We start from the raw sequence: 18,121 nt of genomic DNA, 5'->3' as shown, positions 1-18,121 counted from the left end.
CCACACTCAGCGCAGAGTGCCACGTGAGGCTCAGTCACATGACCATGAGATCATGACCTGAGTGGAAATCATGAGTTGGATGCTGAACTGAGCCACCCAGATGCCCTCAAGCATGTTTATATATATGTAAATCATGATTTTTATCATGATTGTTTAGTCTTTATTTTTAGTAGTAATTGTGCTAATTGCTCTAGAAATAATGTTGAATGTTCATCTCTTCCACCATTGAAAAATATTTGGGTACAAGGCATGAAGGTGTCTGTGGAATACGGAGATGAATAAAGGAAATCAGAGAAGGATGATGCCCTCAAGGAACATAAGGTCTAGTGAGGGAAACAAGACAGGTCTGAAATTCACTAACAAGTACAATGTGTTAATAGCCATAGCAGAGCTAAAAATTGCCATCAGGAAGAGTAGATTGGTGGTTTCCAGAGGTGGGGTAGTAGGGGAAATGAGGAGATGTTGGTCAAAGGGTACAGATTTTCATTTATAATATAAGTAAGTTCTGGGATCTAATATACAGCATGGTGTCTATCATTAACAATATTTTATTGTACACCTGAAACTTAACTGAGAGAATAGATTTTAAATGTTCTAACCACACACATACAAAGGGTAACTATGTGAGGAGATGGATGTGATAACTAACCTTTTGTGGTAAACATTTCCTAATATATACATATATTAAATCATGCTGTATACCTTAATCTTATACCATGTTGTATGTCCATTATATCTCAGTAAAGCTGGGGGAAAATTGCAACTAGGGCTCAGAAAGCAGAGATTATCTTGAGCTGGAGTGATTAAGAGAGATCTTGGCTGGACTTGGGATTTGTCCATGCAATGATGACTGAAAGGGCAGGCCAGCCTAGTAAGAAACCCAGGAAAGGCAAAATTCTAGATATTCCTATGCTAGGTAGTATTGGTGGAGACTACTAGTGACAATTACAATAGCATAACCAATATGTGTGCATTGCTTTATGGTTTGCAGAGAGCTCTTGGGTACAGAGACATAGAGTGTAGTGGTGAAAGTGCAGGGCCTGGAGTCAGAAAGCATTGGTTCTGATTCATAGCTCTTCTACTAATGAACTGCCATTATCTAACTTTTTGTTTTCTTTTCTTTCATCCAAAAAAAATTTTTTTGAGATAATAATAATCATAGTAGTAATACCTACCTCATGGAGTTCTGAGGTTTGTAAGCTAATATATGAAATGGGGCTTGGCATGTAGTACCTTTCAATAATGCTAGCACCTGGGTGACTCAGTTCGTTGTTAAGCATCTNTGAGGTTTGTAAGCTAATATATGAAATGGGGCTTGGCATGTAGTACCTTTCAATAATGCTAGCTGTGTTGGGGCACCTGGGTGACTCAGTTCGTTGTTAAGCATCGGACTCTTGATTTCCAGTCAGGTCATGATCTGATAGTGGTTAGTGAGATTGAGCCCTTCATTGGGCTCTAAATTAAGTAAGTAAATAAATAAAGAAATAAGTGAAAATAAAAAATTAAAAGAAATAATGCTAGCTGTGTTGTTTTCTTGATCCTCACAATACCATTGTAAAGTAGGAACTGTTATTATCCTTGTGCACATACATAAAAACTTAGTTCTCGAAGGAGTTAAGTGATTTATTCCAAGATGCATAGAAAATTATCAGGTTCAGACTCAAACTCTTTTAAGCCTCTCTTTTTTTTACTGCCTGATGCAGTAAACAAAATTTCAGAAACATGCGAGTTAACCATGTCATATGTAAGTAAAGAGAAGTTGCCATAATCTGTATTTTTGGAATATTCATTCAGAGAGATTAATAAAGACACAAAGTGATAGAAATGTATGTAGAAATAAATAAAAATTCCAGAATTAGGCAGCATAGTTTCTGATATGAATGTACATGAACAATTAACACTCACTTCATATCACAATGTAGTTTTCTCACTGAAGCAAAAATGAATTTTCTCCTTTGGTAGAGCATCGTCTCTGCCTTACTGTGGAGTATGACATGAATTTTTATATCCTTCAAACCCCTCTTGAAGACAGTACATCGAATAATGACAGATTTCATTGTGAATAATCCACTTTTCCCTTTTTATTTCTAGTGACCAGATTCAGAACATTATTATTCAACTTACTGTAAATAACATATACTCTCTGTAATCTTCATTTTAGGAGTTAGGAAATTTTAGTGAAACCATGCACAATAGGATAAAGGTGATTTCTGTGTGCTTGAGCTAGAGTTAGGTGGTGCCAGTGAAATATCTCATGCTGTTATTTGATTCATGAAAACTAATAGCCCTGAGAAATTTAATTTAGAGAGCCGCACATTTTGAGTAATATATAGATTACTTGACATGTAGGTTATTATTCAATTGAGAGATTTTATATGAAAATTGTTAAATGCTACTGGCAGTTGCTAAAGATTGTACTTTTTAATTATTCTATTTTTCATCCAATGTCTCTTTTTCTTTTGTCATTGACGTTCTAGGTTGCTGACAGAATATTCCTTTAGCTCAGATGTGTGTTGTCATTCCAGGAAATAGAGGCACACAGTAGGCACTCAATAAACACTTGTTAAATAAATGACCTTAATTTACCATGCTTACTTTGTAGGTTGCTGCTGAAATTATTTCAGCTTCTACTTCAATTTTTCAAGTATGCAAGGGATTTTACTGAGTTTCTCAGCCTCAATGTGATTAATGAGATTTCTAAGCATGTTAAAATTAGTGCTATCGAATATCTTAGGTCTAAAACTAGGGAGTTGTTGATTGAGTATGCTTGTGTCTCATCTGACTTAGGCCAGACAGAAAAAAATAGACCCTCTTAGCAGGACTTAAAGTTACTGATTGAAGATACCTTCAAGTGAACATGAAGGCACATTATAATGTGTTTCATGAACTTAACCAAGTATTTATTTATGCCCACAATTTTATGTTAATTAAAGTTTTGGATCTTTGGTTTAGATAGATAGATAGATAGATAGATAGATAGATAGATAGATTCAAAATCACAAAATCCAGGGGCGGCTGGGTGGTTCATTCAGTTGAGTGTCCAACTCTTGATTTCGGCTAAGGTCATGATCTCAGGGTCATGGGATCGAGCTCCACTTTGGGCTCTGCACTGAGCATGGAGTCGTCTTGGGATTCTCTTTCTCTCTCACTCTGCCTCTCTCCCCAGCTCATGCATGCAATCTCTAAAATTAAAAAAAAAAATCACAAATTTCTTTAAATATCTGCAATATTTTAGGCTCTATTTCTATGACATGATTTTGAAAATTATTTGATGATCTCAGTTTATTGGTTTCAGTGGAATTTCTGAAGGTTCCATTTGGTTTTGAAATAATTAGAATCATCATCATATTTTGAATATATTTTATGTGTCAGCAGTGTAAGGTATGGTTTGGAGACATGGCTGATTAGGTCAAAATTTTTTGTTTTTGCATAAAAAATCATAAAACTAACTCTTCTATGTCTTTGTTCGTGAGGGTATAAGCTGTGACTTGGCACATTGATGATAAAGGCTTAGGAAAAAGAACCCACATCATAATTCATTAAGTCATTATTGTCATATGTTTATGTGGGAGGCAAAGCTATATTATCCAGATCATCTGCAGCGTAAATGGTCAGCAGAAGCTGGAGAGATTGGCACTCCTGTCAGAGTAGCTTGTAGAAGCACTCATTTATGCATCATTAATCCATGTTTTTTAGGGCATATCATTAATATTAGTTTTTATTTTAGAGAGAAACAGCATGAGTTGGGGAGAGGGCAGATGTAAAGAGAGAAGGGGTAGGGGAAAGAATCTCAAGCAGACTCCATACTCAGCGTGGAGCCCAACACAGGGATCAATCCCACGAGCCTCCCACATACACATATGACAATAATGACTTAATGAAGTAAAACGTGGGTTCTTTTCCCCAAGCTTTTATCATCAATGTGCCCAGTCACAGTGCATACCCTCACGATCATGACCTGAGCTGAAATGAAGAGTTGGACGCTCAACCTATGGAGCTACTCAGGCGCTCTGATACCTGTGTTTTTAAACAGTCTGTAAATGCACTGGAGAATTTATTCACTTAAAAAGCACTGTTCTCTTTCTAGCAGGTGGGTAGCACTGTTACAAACATGCATGTAGGAGTATCATGCTTCTTTTTCTGTTTTGAACTTATTTTTAACTCTGTAATTATCTGTTATTCTAAGTTGACCAGATCATTTTTTTAAATTCCTCTGTTGTAATATGTTAGATAACATATGTTAGTAATATGTTTGGTTGTCTGAAAACTTATGTCACATACCCTCAATGCTGGCATCAAATCTGATGAAAATATTGTATAACGCTTGTTCTGGGCCTTTCCACATTGCTGCTAGCGACTGATGATTGCATGTTGTATGAATGGTTCCAGCAGAGTGTGTGGGGTTTTGTCAGTGGTAATATCTGAACCACTTGCCCCATCCTTGGGTTGTTGGCTGGAATATTTTAAGGAATAAAATTAAAATCATTATTGATTGCCAGATATTAAACCCAGGATTCTTCTCTAGGTCTGCAAAGCCTTTCTCTTAGAGGAAATAAGATTAAAGAGGGTGTCCTTTCATTTATCATTTACTCAGTAAATATTTATAAAGCATTTGCACTGTGTGAATGGTGGGGCTTGGAACTGCACTGTGGGACTATAGTGAGGAAAGGAAAAACGTGGTCTCTGCCCTCAGAGGCTGCAGCGAGAAGGGCACTGAGACCCACCCTCAGAGGCTGCAGGGAACAGCAGGAAGGGCACTGAGTCTCCAATTCCAGGTCCAGTGCAGTCATGAACTGGCCGCTTAGTTTTGGTTGATGTATGTTTCCTAAGACCTTGGTTGCCTTATTGATAAAATGAGTAATTATACTAGCTCTAACATTTTATTCTTCTACAACTTGATTTCTTCTGAAAATTATTTTAAAAGCATGTCATCTCTTTATAATTTTATAATTTGGTTTACTTTTAGCAGTGAAGTACTTAAGATCCTGTTCCCCTCTTCCAACATCAGTGCATGCACACACACACACACACACACACGTGTATGCATACATATTTTGAAGATGTGTAGTGCTTATCTTAAGGGCAAAGTTTGGCCCTGCTCTGTAAATGTGTTCAGAAAACAATATAATACAGATACTGAAGACAGCTTGTTTTTAACTTGTAGCTAAACATGACATTCAAATGTTAATTGGATGAATAAATCTTGTTCATTTTACAGACATGGAAATGTCAATGGAATAAAACTATTTATCACAAGATAATGGTCTCCTGCCGCCAGATAAATGCCAAGATGAAGATACTTATTGAAAATGTATCAAAATATTCTATTGCTATTTATTGAAAATAAAGGTTGAGGAAAAGTTCAACTTTTCAGGTCAAACATGAGAAATGGCCTGCCTATGGTATTAGTGTATTATATCATCAAACATAATGTACATGGTGTAGAAACATGAGCAAATTCTAAAAAATAATGGCCTTTAAGTGAATCCTTTAGCTTTGTAATATGAAAATTACTGGAGCTGGGAGGAGATACCTACTATGTATTAAGCTCTGACTGTGTGCCTGACCCAGTCCTGGGTGTGATCACTGATGCAAACTTATTCACGTGAACAGAATTTGAAAAGGATAATTATCCTCATTTACAGGTAAAATTGAAAGCCAAATAGCTTGCAGTCACATAGAGAGTAAGCACCAGGGGCACCTGGGTGGCTTAGTCAGTTAAGCGACTGACTTCAGCTCAGGTCATGATCTTGTGGTTTGGGAGTTTGAGCCCTCCGTCAGGCTCTGCGCTGACAGCTCAGAGCCTGGAGCCTGTTTTGGATTCTGTGTCTCCCTCTCTCTGCCCCTCCCCTGCTCACACTCTGTCTCTCTTTCCTTCAAAAATAAATAGACATTACAAAAATTTTTTAAAAATAGAAAGAAAAGAAAGTAAGTGCCAACAGCAGAATTAAAAATCAGCCCGGACTCCAAGTCCAGCACTCTTCTCCTACACTCTCCATCTCTACTTAAAGTCCGTAAGTCTGAATGCAATACCTTTTGCTTTGGGGGGCATGATTTGGGTAGATTATTTCCCCAAGTTTTACTGTAACCTGATGACCAAATACTTCTTTGGGTCTAATGATTTGATATAGTGACGAGTTTTCTTTAAGTATCATTGTCCACTTGCTAAAGAAGGGAGCACACTCATAAGTTCTGAGGACTTGATAGCTCTGAGTGGGACAGTAGCATTAAATTCTAGTAGTAAGATCGCTTCTGTCCTGCAGTGTGTGGGTTCAAAGTCTTTAGGTAATTTTCTCTTTCTCCTTTATTTTGCAAATTTAGTTACCTATTTCTCTACTAATCTTATGCCATAGTGATCTTCATAAAATACATTATTTGGATTGTTACAAATATAAGTGAATTGTAGATGCTTTTTAAAGAAAGAGAGAGAGAACTCTGGTTCACTAGACATTTTCCTAATCTCTGATTCATGCTGATTCCTTCTCATGTCCCTCTGCCCTTAACTATTCCCTTTCTCCACCTGTCACAAACACTAGGTGTTAATGGCTCCCTCCTCTGGACTGTCTGAGAACTTCAGTTTTCATCTTGGCAGCCACCACTTTCTACCTAGTGTTTTAGTATCAATATACTATTCATACACTTGTCATAGTTTCCCTAGTAAATGGTAGGCTTCTTACTAGGATAAATTATGTGCTTTCCTTTTCTCTATTCCCCATGGTACTCGACATAGTGATTTGAACATTACAGATATTTAGTCAGTGAGAGAGTGAATGAAGCATGTGTACGGTCTTTGATTTAAGAACTAGGGGAAGTATTAAAATTTCAGAGGTATTCATCTTGCACCCTTGTGAATATGGAAGTCTGTCTTCCTGGTCCTTTGCCTATGCTTGTATCTATTAGTTATTTCTAAAACACATTTGGATTTCATTTATTTTGCAGAATTCCTATAGGCAATGAATGAGCAGATAATTTAACTGTTAGAAGGTTACAAAGGAGAGAAGCTTGAGTGCTTAAATTTCCCTCAGGAAGAAAATAGTAATTCCCATAGCACTCTTTTGATATATAAGTAATATGTGTACTAGCAAAGATTTTTTTTAATTATAATATTCTTCTAGTAGTTTTTTTTTTTAATATTTTTATTTATTTCTAGGAGAGAGAGAGAGAGAGACAGCGTGAGCAGGGGAGGGTCAGAGAGAGAGGGAGTCACAGGCTGAAACAGGCTCCAGGCTCTGAGCTGGCAGTCAGCACAGAGCCCAACGCGGGGCTCGAACCCACGAACCGCGAGATCATGACCTAAGCGAAAGTCAGACGCTTAACTGACTAACCCACCCAGGCGCCCCTCTTCTAGTAGTTTTAGATAGACACCAAGCACCATTGTGTCAAATGGATTACTGACTGTCTTTACCATGCTTTTGCAGATGGAAGACCTTTAGCTCTGAAGGACATATGGGAAGGAATCCACGAGTGCTATAAGACACGGGTGCTGCAGGAGCCATGGGACACTATTACCCAACAGGTTAGAGAATATTTTTATTTTATTATATGTCATTCTTTCCCTCTGCTCATCTTTTCTTCTAGTATTCTCTCCCCTACTCTTTTTGCCTATTTCATTTCACTACAGCCTTAACAGATTTCAGTTCAGAAACAGTTTTCCTTTAAAACACCTTCTCAGACCCAGAGTCGGTTTAGCCTTCCTGTTATAAGCTCCCGAAGCACCCTGTAATTTTCCTTTATAGGGCTTGTCACAATTTTAAATTATATATTTGGACAGTTTTTTGAAAACATTTTAATGTCTTTCGTTGTCATTATACCGTGTGCTCCCGTGTGGGCAGACCCTGTTTTTTTCTTTATGGTACACCCGGCACTGATATAGTACTTATCATATAGTGAACAGTCAATAAAAATGTATGAAGGAAATGAGAATAGGAGCTAAGTTGGGATATTCACTAAGAAGTGCATGATTTAGTTTGTGTCACCTACAGTGTTTCAGAGTTTTACTCATAGGTACGTTTGCCAAGAAAATTAACTTTTGATTAATAATAGGTTTGCAATGGCAATCTAAAAAAAGTAGAGAAAATACATCTGCAAAAGTAGATATAAAAAGTAGATTTGCAAAAGTAGTGAAAAATAGATCTGTCAATCATATAAGTCATTATTACTGCCTTGCTAAAATCAGCAGTTAATTATTTTAGAAATTTAAAAATACTCATCACCTTGCAACCAATCATGGTCTCCTTAAAAATAATTTTTACTTTTATCAAAAATCTTATTTTTTCCTGGCCTCTGTTAAGCTTAATCAAAGCTTCCTTTAAAAATGACTTTATCAGCCATTGGAATTTTTATGCTCTCTTATGTATTTGATCATAATAATGACAGTTTACTTCCCAATCAGCATAAGAATCCTCAGCATCTTATAAGTAGTTCTGTGACAGTGACTCCAAAGGACCATTTTCTAGGTTTTAATTGGCTACAAACTAGGTTTAAGTACATGTGCATTCATGTTTCACACAGCTCCTCAAGTTGATCTTTTCCTTTACCTTCCCACCCTTGCCCTCATACATAGATCAATTCCTGTGGTCTCCCCTGGAACAATTAGTAAGCCCTTGCCTCTTGGGACCGCTGCTTCACTCCCTTCTCCTACCATTAGTCGCATCCTCCGAACCACGGTCATTTAACTTGCCTATGTGCAAACCTGCTGTAGCTTCAAAAGCCTAGGGCGTGTGGCCTAAATGCCTGACTGGGGCTCTATGTCTGCCACTGCCTGGCTCCAACCTGCCCTTTCGAGCTGATCATCTACTCCTACTCTGCTCTACAAGTCTCAGCTCCTGCTGAACAAGGCTATTTGTTTTCCAGAAGCTATTCTGTGCAGTTTGTTCTTAGAATTCTTTCCAGACTTAATTTCTTCCCTATTGCCTTTGTTCTATCTTTATATTTCCATTTTGTTCTCTTGTGTTTCTTTCTTGAAACCATTTCAGCTCACAAAAATGACCCCCTCTGAAATCCCAGTTCTATAGACCAGGCATGGGTAGTTGCTATGAAGTAGGATAAAGAGATATATAAGCAAATCCATCATAAAGATTTTTTGCAAGAGAGTTTTGTTTTATGCAAAGCATTTTATTATTTTTTTAAGTTTATCTTGAGAGTGAATGTGCACACAAGTGGGGAAGGGGCAGGGAGAGAGAGAAGAGAGAGAATCCTCGGAGAGAAAGAGAGAGAGAGAGAGAGAGAGAGAGAATCCTAAGCAGACTCCACACTGCCAGCATGGAGCCAGATGTGGGGCTTGATCTCACGAACCACAAGATCATGACCTGAGCCAAAGCCAAGAGTCAGACGCATAACTGACTGAGCCACCCAGGTGCCCCTATGCAAAGCATTTTAGATTAACCTTTAAGTATTGAGTGCTACAAGTTTCAACTTCCATTGTCCTGCTAGGTGACCACAGACTGTCTCAAAATGTATAATTTTTGGGGGAGATTTTGTTTGTTGGTTGGTTGGTTTTAAATGTTTATGTATTTTTGAGACAGACAGAGCTTGAGCAGAGGAGGGGCAGAAAGAGAGGGAGACACAGAATCTGAAGCAGGCTCCAGGCTCTGAGCTGTCAGCACAGAGCCCGACACGAGGCTCAAACCCACAAACTGAGATCATGACCTGAGCTGAACTCAGACGATTAACCAACTGAGCCACCCAGGTGCCTCTCAAAATGTATACTGTTATGTCAGAATCCACAGGTCTCAGAACATGGTTGGTTGTAAGAGTCAAGGAAGATGGCAAAACATAGAGGCAAAAGGTAGATGGCAAAGACATCCCGGAACTCATATGTATTTTACTTTAGTGCCTTTTTTCTCTGCTCCTTTTAATTTATATTTTGCATTTTGTTCCTGAGTCCAATTCTTACCCTTTTCTTTTTCTGCCACTAGTAGCCCTGTTATTAATCTCAGTGCAAGCCTATAGCACAAAACCCAGTGATCTGTGTCATTTTGGGTTTTAATTCTATGTGTCTTTGTTCTGACTTGTGACCTGTGAACAAGACTTTGGACTCAACTATATTTTCTTAGTTTCCTAATATGAAGTTGCTAATAGACTTCTTTTTATTGATAGAACTCCTAACTTGCCAAACCAACCAAATGAACTAATCTGTACATTGTTTTTGGAGATACTGACTAATATCTTTTAATTTTTAGACACTTAAGTGACATAGAGACAGCCTACTAATGGACCATCTTCTTCCTACCTGTCATGGTATAGTAGTAATGATCAAATCACAATAAGTGTTACTATTTTTTTTTAATTTTTTTTTTAATGTTTTTTATTTATTTCTAGGAGAGAGAGAGAGACAGCGTGAGCAGGGGAGGGTCAGAGAGAGAGGGAGTCACAGACTGAAATAGGCTCCAGGCTCTGAGCTGGCAGTCAGCACAGAGCCCGACGTGGGGCTCGAACCCACGAACCGCGAGATCATGACCCAAGTGAAAGTCAGACGCTTAACCGACTAAGCCACCCAGGCGCCCCTAAGTGTTACTATTTTTAACACCCAAGCGTGGGGCTCACTTAATGGGAGGGACTACAATACAACTACAACACAACTGTACCATTTAGATGTTCCTTTGGAACTTATGTTATGGGGATTGATCTGTGGACATCTATCTCACTTTTTTTAAAGAAACAATTTAAAAAGTTTTTTAACATTTATTTATTTTTGAGAGACAGAGAGAGACAGTGTGATCAGGGAGGGGCGGAGAGAGAGAGGGGGACACAGAATCCGAAGCACGCTGCAGGCTCTGTGCTGACAGCTCAGAGATGCGGGGCTTGAACCCACGAACTGTGAGGTCATGACCTGAGCTGAAGTTGGGTGCTTAACCGACTGAGCCACTCAGGTGCCCCAATCTGTCCCATTTTTGACAACATACTTTGTTGAAGCTTTCGAATTGCTCATCACAGTGCATATGCAGTCTTTAAAGACCTAGCCAGGGAAACCCTCTTGTTGCCTTTGCATCACTGGCATATAAAAGTCATCATGAGTATTTCCTTTGAATGTCTTGGCTTTTAATCCTAGATTCATTAATGGGTTTATATTTACATGCTCTTCTTTGCTTGAGATCTTTGAGAGAGTGTGCCTTCATTTTTGTAAAGCCCCACATGAGAAGAAGTAGGGTGTCCTCAGTGTGGTAATGGGGTGGTGTGATGCAGCACTAGGGGAGAATGAGCTGACGGAATATTGGTGGCACCGAATAGTAGATGGCGGTTTGCAGAACTATACTAAAGAACTATTAGCTTGCAGACTGAACGTGATAATGATATCCTGTCCTCCAGAGTGGCTTAAAGACAAAAGCAGCCCTCGCATAATGTAAAATGCATTTCACTTCTTTGTAAGGCTTGATTGTGCTCATATAGTTTGTTGCTCTTCATCTTTAGTAATGACACTTCTGTTCTCTCAGCATTTGTCTTGATGATAAGGATCTGTTCATGTCAGACATGAATGCTCTCTTTTGACGACAAGCCACTAATGAATCTCATACATTTGATTATGGTGATTACTTACCTGCTTTTGTCCACCATTAGGAATTACCTATTATCTCAACCCTGTAGCCTAATAAAGAACTTCTGAAAGTAAGTTAACAGATGCCTAGGTTGGATCTGCCCAAAATGATACAATGAAATGTTACAATAATCATCATTCTTAGATGTGGGCTCTCTGTTTTAGGTAAAAAACTCTTGCTATCTTGGCACAGACTTAAGATAAGAAAGCATACCTCCAATTTTAATTGAAAATTGTATAGTTATGTATGTGGGTGTGTAAGTGGTCAGATAAGTAATTGTTTTGTGCTATTTTCTTGTTTGTAAACTTTATATTATGGAAAATTATAAGCATATGACAAAAGTAGAGGTAATGGTATAATATATTTTACAAACTAATGGTCAATCTTATTTTTTTCAATATCTCACCCAATCTGGAATTTTTAAAAGCAAATCCTAGATATACTATCTCATCCATAAAACTTTAAGTATGTATGTTTAAAAGATAAGGGCTTTACACCAGTGTTTCTAGAAGCTGTACCCATAATAGCCCAAATGGAAACAACTCTGATGTCCTTCAGAGCATGGAGATTAAACAAAGTGGTATATCCTTACTAGGGGATGCTACTCAGTAATACAAAGGGACCAACTACTGATAGGCTGAACAACCTGAATGAGTGGGCAGAGGATTATTCTCAGTACAAAAGCCAATCTCAAAAGGTTGCATAGTATATGATGCCATTTAATCTAACATTTTTGAAATGACAAAATTATACATTAGAGAATGGATTTGTGGCTGTTGGGTGTTAGAGAAGAAGGTGTTCCTGGGAAGGAAGAGGGTGTGGCTATTAAAGGCAACACAAGGGAACCTTGTAGCTATGGAAATATCCTGTGTTTGAGTGTATCGATGTTAGTATCTTGGTTGTGATATTGTACTATAATTTTGCAGGATGTTACCATTGGGGAACTGGGTGAAGGCTATGAATGATCTTTTTTTTTAATGTTTATTTATTTACTTTTGAGAGAGAGAAAGAGAACAAGCTAGGGAGGGGCAGAGAGAGAGAGACAGAGAGAGAGGAAGACAGAATATGAAGCAGACTCCAGGCCCTGAGCTGTCAGCCCAGAGCCCAACATGGGGCTTGAACCCACGAACTGTGAGATCATGACCTGAGCTGAAGTTGGATGCTTAATTCACTGAGCCATCCAGGTGCCCCATGAATGATATTTTTGTATCATTTCTTATAACTACATTTGATTCTACAGTTATCTCAAAATAAAAAGTTTAATTTAAAAAAAGGTAAGGTTTCTTAAAACATAACCACATTTCTCTTACCACAAATAAATTAATAATTTCTTAATATCATTAAATAAGCAGTTGATGTTTAAATTTCCATAGTTGGGGTTCTTTTTTTTTACAATTTCTATGAATCAGGATTCAAATAGGGCTTATATGTTAAAATAGTTAACATCTCTTAAGACTTTTGAAACTACAATTCTCCTTCCTCTCTCTTTCTTTCTTCACAAATTTTTGTTGAAGAAACAAGGTTATCTGTCCTGTAGTATTTGTAGTCTGTTTTGTTGTTGCTGTTTTCCTAATTGTGTCTCTGTGATGTTGTTTGGTGTGTTCCTCTCTGCATTTTCCTTAAACTGGTAGTTAGACCTGGAAGCTTGATCAGATTCAGGTTTGTTTTTTGAGGCAAGAATACTTCATAGATTATTCTGGATACTTCTATCAAGAGGCACATTATGTTTGGTTATCTTTCTTTTTTGTGATGTTAGCAGCCATTCATGATTATTGCCTAGATCCATTAACTCATTAGGGGTTGCAAAATAGTGGTGTTCTAATTCTATCATCCATTGTTTATGAGCTGGACTGCTTTATAACAGCAGTTTCCTTCACCAGCTTAGTTACTTGAAGTATGCTTTGTATAGAAAATGCAGGGTAAATGTTTTAGCATTTAAGATAATGAGCTGGTTCTCTGGCCTCCTGAGATGACTAAGAAAGTTTTCTTATGTATCTTGATGGCCTCGTGGATGTGAGCATTTTATGCATTTCAATTCATTACAGTGATTATCTTTATTATTGCTTGATTTGCCTCATGTTTTACCAATGAAAGTCTCAAGTTGGCCCCTAAGTTATTTTGATATAACCAAGTAGCTTTTTGGTTTGAGAAGCTGTTACTTGTCGCCCATTCAGGTCATGCAGTTCATGCCCAGACTTACCCCTCCATTTACAAAGGAGACTTGCTTTCTTTTAGAGCCTTTATCAAGGTGCTGAAGCCAGACAGGGGTGAGCACCACCGCTTACTAGCTGTATGAATTTGGGCAAATTACAAAAACTCTGTCTTATTTTCCATTAGAGATAATGACAGCATCTACCTAGAGTTGTTGGTAAAGATTAAGAAAGAGGGTTGTATACAAAAACTCATCCTGTGTCATATCTCCTTGCAAATATTTTTTAACATCTAAACTGTGTGCTTTAAGTTTGGAAACCAAAAGTTTTGAGGTACTTCGTTTTCTGATCTCACAGGTCTGGTTAAGGCTGTCTGAGTACAAATAAGTGAATGGGATTTGGTGGATAAAGTTGGAAAGAAGCTAGTTATGTTTCCTTGAGTGATCCTGTATAAGTATTATGAGAATTGGATGAAATATTGGCAAAGAATAGAGTTAAGAGGAGCCTGTGCAATACTCATTTTACATATCCCAAATACCATTAATTTCATTTTGAAGACTTCATCGTGCCTAAAACATGTAAATATATGGTAATTAATTTCAGTAAGTTTTCATTATTATTTCCATGATAAATCTCTCAGGGTAAAAAAAAAAAAAACCAAAAAACAAAAAACAAAAAATTAAAGCACAACAAAAAACCAAACTCCTCAGACACCTTTTGGTGAAGAGATTACTTTCGACTCTCAGTGATGCAGGAAGTCACTGGTTAAGGAGTCTTAAATAATGAAGCTTGATATGTTGCCTGGTGATTTATAATGATGGCTGATAAACTGATGATTTAATTGTGCTTCCTCTAGTAATAATCTTAAGTGCTCAAGTGAAGTTCCAGTGATTGGCTTTCTTCTGAACTCAGTCTCCCTGGAGTCTTTAGGCATCTCTTTTACACAACATCCGATAACTGACTTTTAACTGTTCCTATTTTAAATAATACAAATCAATTAAAACACACAGCTGTTTAACAAAACTTCTCGATGTTGGTATAGGTCTCCGTGGGTATTTCCTGATGGCTCATAATGACATCAATTTAGCGCACCTGGTAGGATTTGTGTGCACTGGAAGTGGCTTAATTCTTAAATGACAAGAAAATTAAGAAGCCTTTTATGGATTGCTGCTGCTGCTGCTTCAGAATCACTGCCAGCGCCATTGCAGACTCTTTCATGGTAGAGGTTTATTTAAATGGCACTGCAGACACCATGTGATGATTTTCTCTGTAATTTGCCGCTAATTTGTTGATTCCGGGTTTCTCAGTATTCATTCTGGACATTAATAAGTCATTTCAGTGGGTAGGTTTTATTGTGCCATAGAAAAACATCTATCTTGCAGACTTTTTGTAGAAACTTTCCAGTGTTTTAACAATACTCAGTGATTCTACCACACTTTACTATCTTACAAAAGCAGAATATGCTTTCATCACTGTGTCTCATTTTCTTTGGTATCTTGGGATAATGATGACAGTGCTATTTTTCTCTGTCTCTATTAGTAATTATTTCTAGATTGTCAGTCTGCACATGCATTGACTTTTAATATTTATCGAATGCTGATGCTGTAATTTACTTTCCATATTCATTTTTTTAATCAATTCAGAAATATCCACTGTCACTCACACTCCACTGTGCTCTTCTTATGGTGAAGGTAAAAAACACACTTTCATAAGTTTTGCTTGTTCCTTGGATTAAGAAGTATATGAAACTTTGTTCTATTTATCTATTATTAAATAATTTATTTCAAAATTTTCTTTGATTTTACACCCTGAAATGTTTTTAGAAAGCTTTAACTATATCCTAAATGCTGTTTAGGCATTGGTATAATATTATTTTCTCATCCAACTTTTACTTTCTAAAGTTTTCTGGCCATTAACTACTAATTAAGTGTTCAGAATAGTCTAAGTAGAATGGGGGAGGTGTGATTTATTATGTAAGATCCTTGTCTTATTAAATTGATTTCTAAGATGTTTTGTTTTGTTCCATTTAAATGAGAATTCAGATAAATACACAAGGAAAGTTTTTTTATTGTTTATCTATTTTTGAGACAGAGCTTGGGGCAGGGAGGGACAGAAAGAGAGGGAGACACAGAATCTAAAGCAGGCTCCAGGCACTGAACTGCCAGCACAGAGCCTAATGCAGGGCTCGAACCCACGAACCGTGAGATCATGACCTGAGCAGAAGTCGGACGCTTAACTACTGACTGAGCCACCCAGGCGCCCAACAAGGAAAGTATTTTTTATAAATGACCAGCTTATATTGGTGTATTGGGTTTCATTTCTTTAAATTGAAATTTACTTCACTAGGTAATGAAAACAAGAGACTGGTTAATATACTTTGTCATATATATATCTGGTTAAGCAGACTATTGCTTGGCTTTTTACCATCACAGTTGCACTTTTGACTCAGCACATGCCTTGACTTTATATAAGCCTTTCTTTAAGGATTTTCCTAGCTTTTCATTGATCCTTGGAATGTCTCTTTCTAAAAAAAGAGCAGCTTATAAATGTAAAAACAAATGCCACTTAAAAATGTATAATTAATTTTAATATCACTCATCTTAGCACATTTCATTTTGCTAATTACTTACCATCAATTTTTAATTTTTAATAAACATCTTAGTTCTAAAACCTTATGTTTGAGGAATATTTATAATCTCATTTATGGTTTTTGAGAAAGAGGTTAATGGTAGATAGGCAAGAAGGAGCAGCTCGTGGCAGGTAGAGAAGTCAAGGAGAGCAGAAAGGCAGGCACAGCACCTGGAGGGGAGAGAAAGTGGACTCTGCAGACACACTTATCCACAGGAAGGTTTTGAGTCCCCTGGAAGGGTGTAAGCTTCCTATGAAAGATGCTATTTGTTTTATCTTATTTTTGACACCGTGGTGCCTGCATACACATACTCTACCATGTAATTATTGCAGTTTTTTCATCCCACTTCCTACCCTTTTCAGCTTCTTTTTTCACTTGTTGTTTTCCTGATTCTTTTCCATGTGAGCTGTTACATTCCCCATATTTTATTTGCAGTTTATATTTTATAGTTTAAAATTTGGCCAATAAGTAGGGATAATACCAAAATGTATAAAGTATGTGTACAAGTCATTACAATTATTGTATTGCTTGATGATATTATTGTTTCAGTATATAAATTCATTTCTACTTCCGTCTGTCCAATCTGAATTTCAGAAATCTTTCAAGTAGTGTGAGTATATATACACATACAGTGTGTATACATATATATAGTCTATAGTATATATATATAGTCTATAATGCATATACTATAGCCATCTAATCAAGTGAATAAGAAATAAATAATGGAGGGGTAAAGATGGTTGTAATGGAAACATCCAAGCTAAGGGTTATTTTCAAGTTTTCTAGAACAAGAAGTAACGAAAAGGGAAAGCCAATTAAATAGATCGCTTTTATTCTGTTATGGAAGGAGGCAGACAAGTTTATCAGGAGAAACAAACTTCTCTTGTGTTAATTTTAGGAAGATATTTTACAAATATGAAAAAGTAGTCTCTTTTATAGATACCTATATATATAGGGGCACCTGGTTGGATCAGTTGGTTAAGTAACTGACTTTGGCTCAGGTCATGATCTTGTGGTTCATGAGTTTGAACCCCATGTCAGGCTCTGTGCCAACTGCTCAGAGCCTGGAGCCTGCTTCGGATTCCGTGTCTTCCTCTCTCTCTGCCCTTCCTCTGCTTGCACTCTGTTTCTCTCTCAAAAATAAACATTAATTTTTTAAAAAAATATAAATATATATACATATGTAATATGTATGTTCACATATATATGTTATACATAAATATACACAAATACAAATGTGATTATACTACGCACCAAGTTTTTGAAATTTACATCAGTCATCTTTTCATGTCAATACTGAAATACATCTAAATTTTCCTTTTTTTAAATTTTATTTTATTTATTTTGAGAGAGAGAGAGCATGTGTGTGTGAGCAGGGGAGGGGAAGTGGGAGAGAGAATCCCAAGCAGGCTCTGCATTGTCAGCACAGAGCCCGACATGGGGCTCAGTCTCACAAACTGTGAGATCATGATCTGAGCCAATATGAAGAGTCAGGCACTTAAACTTAACTGAGCATTCCAGGTGCCCCTAAATTTTCTTTTTAATAACTGTGTGGAATCCATTCTAAGGCCATGCCATAATCATTTTAACCAATTTTGTATTTTCAACATTGAATTAGTTTCCAATTATTTTCTTATAAATAATTTCTAAGTGACCATCCTTGTATTTATAATTTGTGTGGTTGTCAGATTTCTTTGTAATAAATCCTTAGAAGTGAAATTGGTGAGTCAATAAGTATTCACATTTAAAGATTTTGTTAAACATTCCCAAGTGTATTAATTCTTACTACCAGTAGTATATTAGAGAAA

The 18,121-nt window shown here is 37.0% G+C and overlaps 1 protein-coding gene across 4 annotated transcripts in view; it reads left to right on the top strand.

Moving 5' to 3' along the window:
* The window catches only part of ATG10 (autophagy related 10), a 247,464-nt gene that overhangs the window by 162,557 nt on the left and 66,786 nt on the right, over positions 1-18,121 (top strand). For all 4 annotated transcript variants that reach the window (XM_077759859.1, XM_077759861.1, XM_077759860.1 and 1 more), the window contains exon 5: positions 7,419-7,516. In XM_077759859.1, coding sequence (XP_077615985.1) covers positions 7,419-7,516 — 98 coding nt within the window. The remainder of the gene's footprint in view (positions 1-7,418; positions 7,517-18,121) is intronic.

The sequence above is a fragment of the Crocuta crocuta genome, unplaced genomic scaffold (genome assembly GCF_008692635.1).
Source record: "Crocuta crocuta isolate KB4526 unplaced genomic scaffold, BGI_CrCroc_1.0 scaffold162, whole genome shotgun sequence".
Classification (NCBI taxonomy): Eukaryota; Metazoa; Chordata; class Mammalia; order Carnivora; family Hyaenidae; genus Crocuta; species Crocuta crocuta.
The sequence above is the reverse complement of the archived record's forward strand: the minus strand, read 5'-3'. Positions and strand labels throughout refer to the sequence as shown.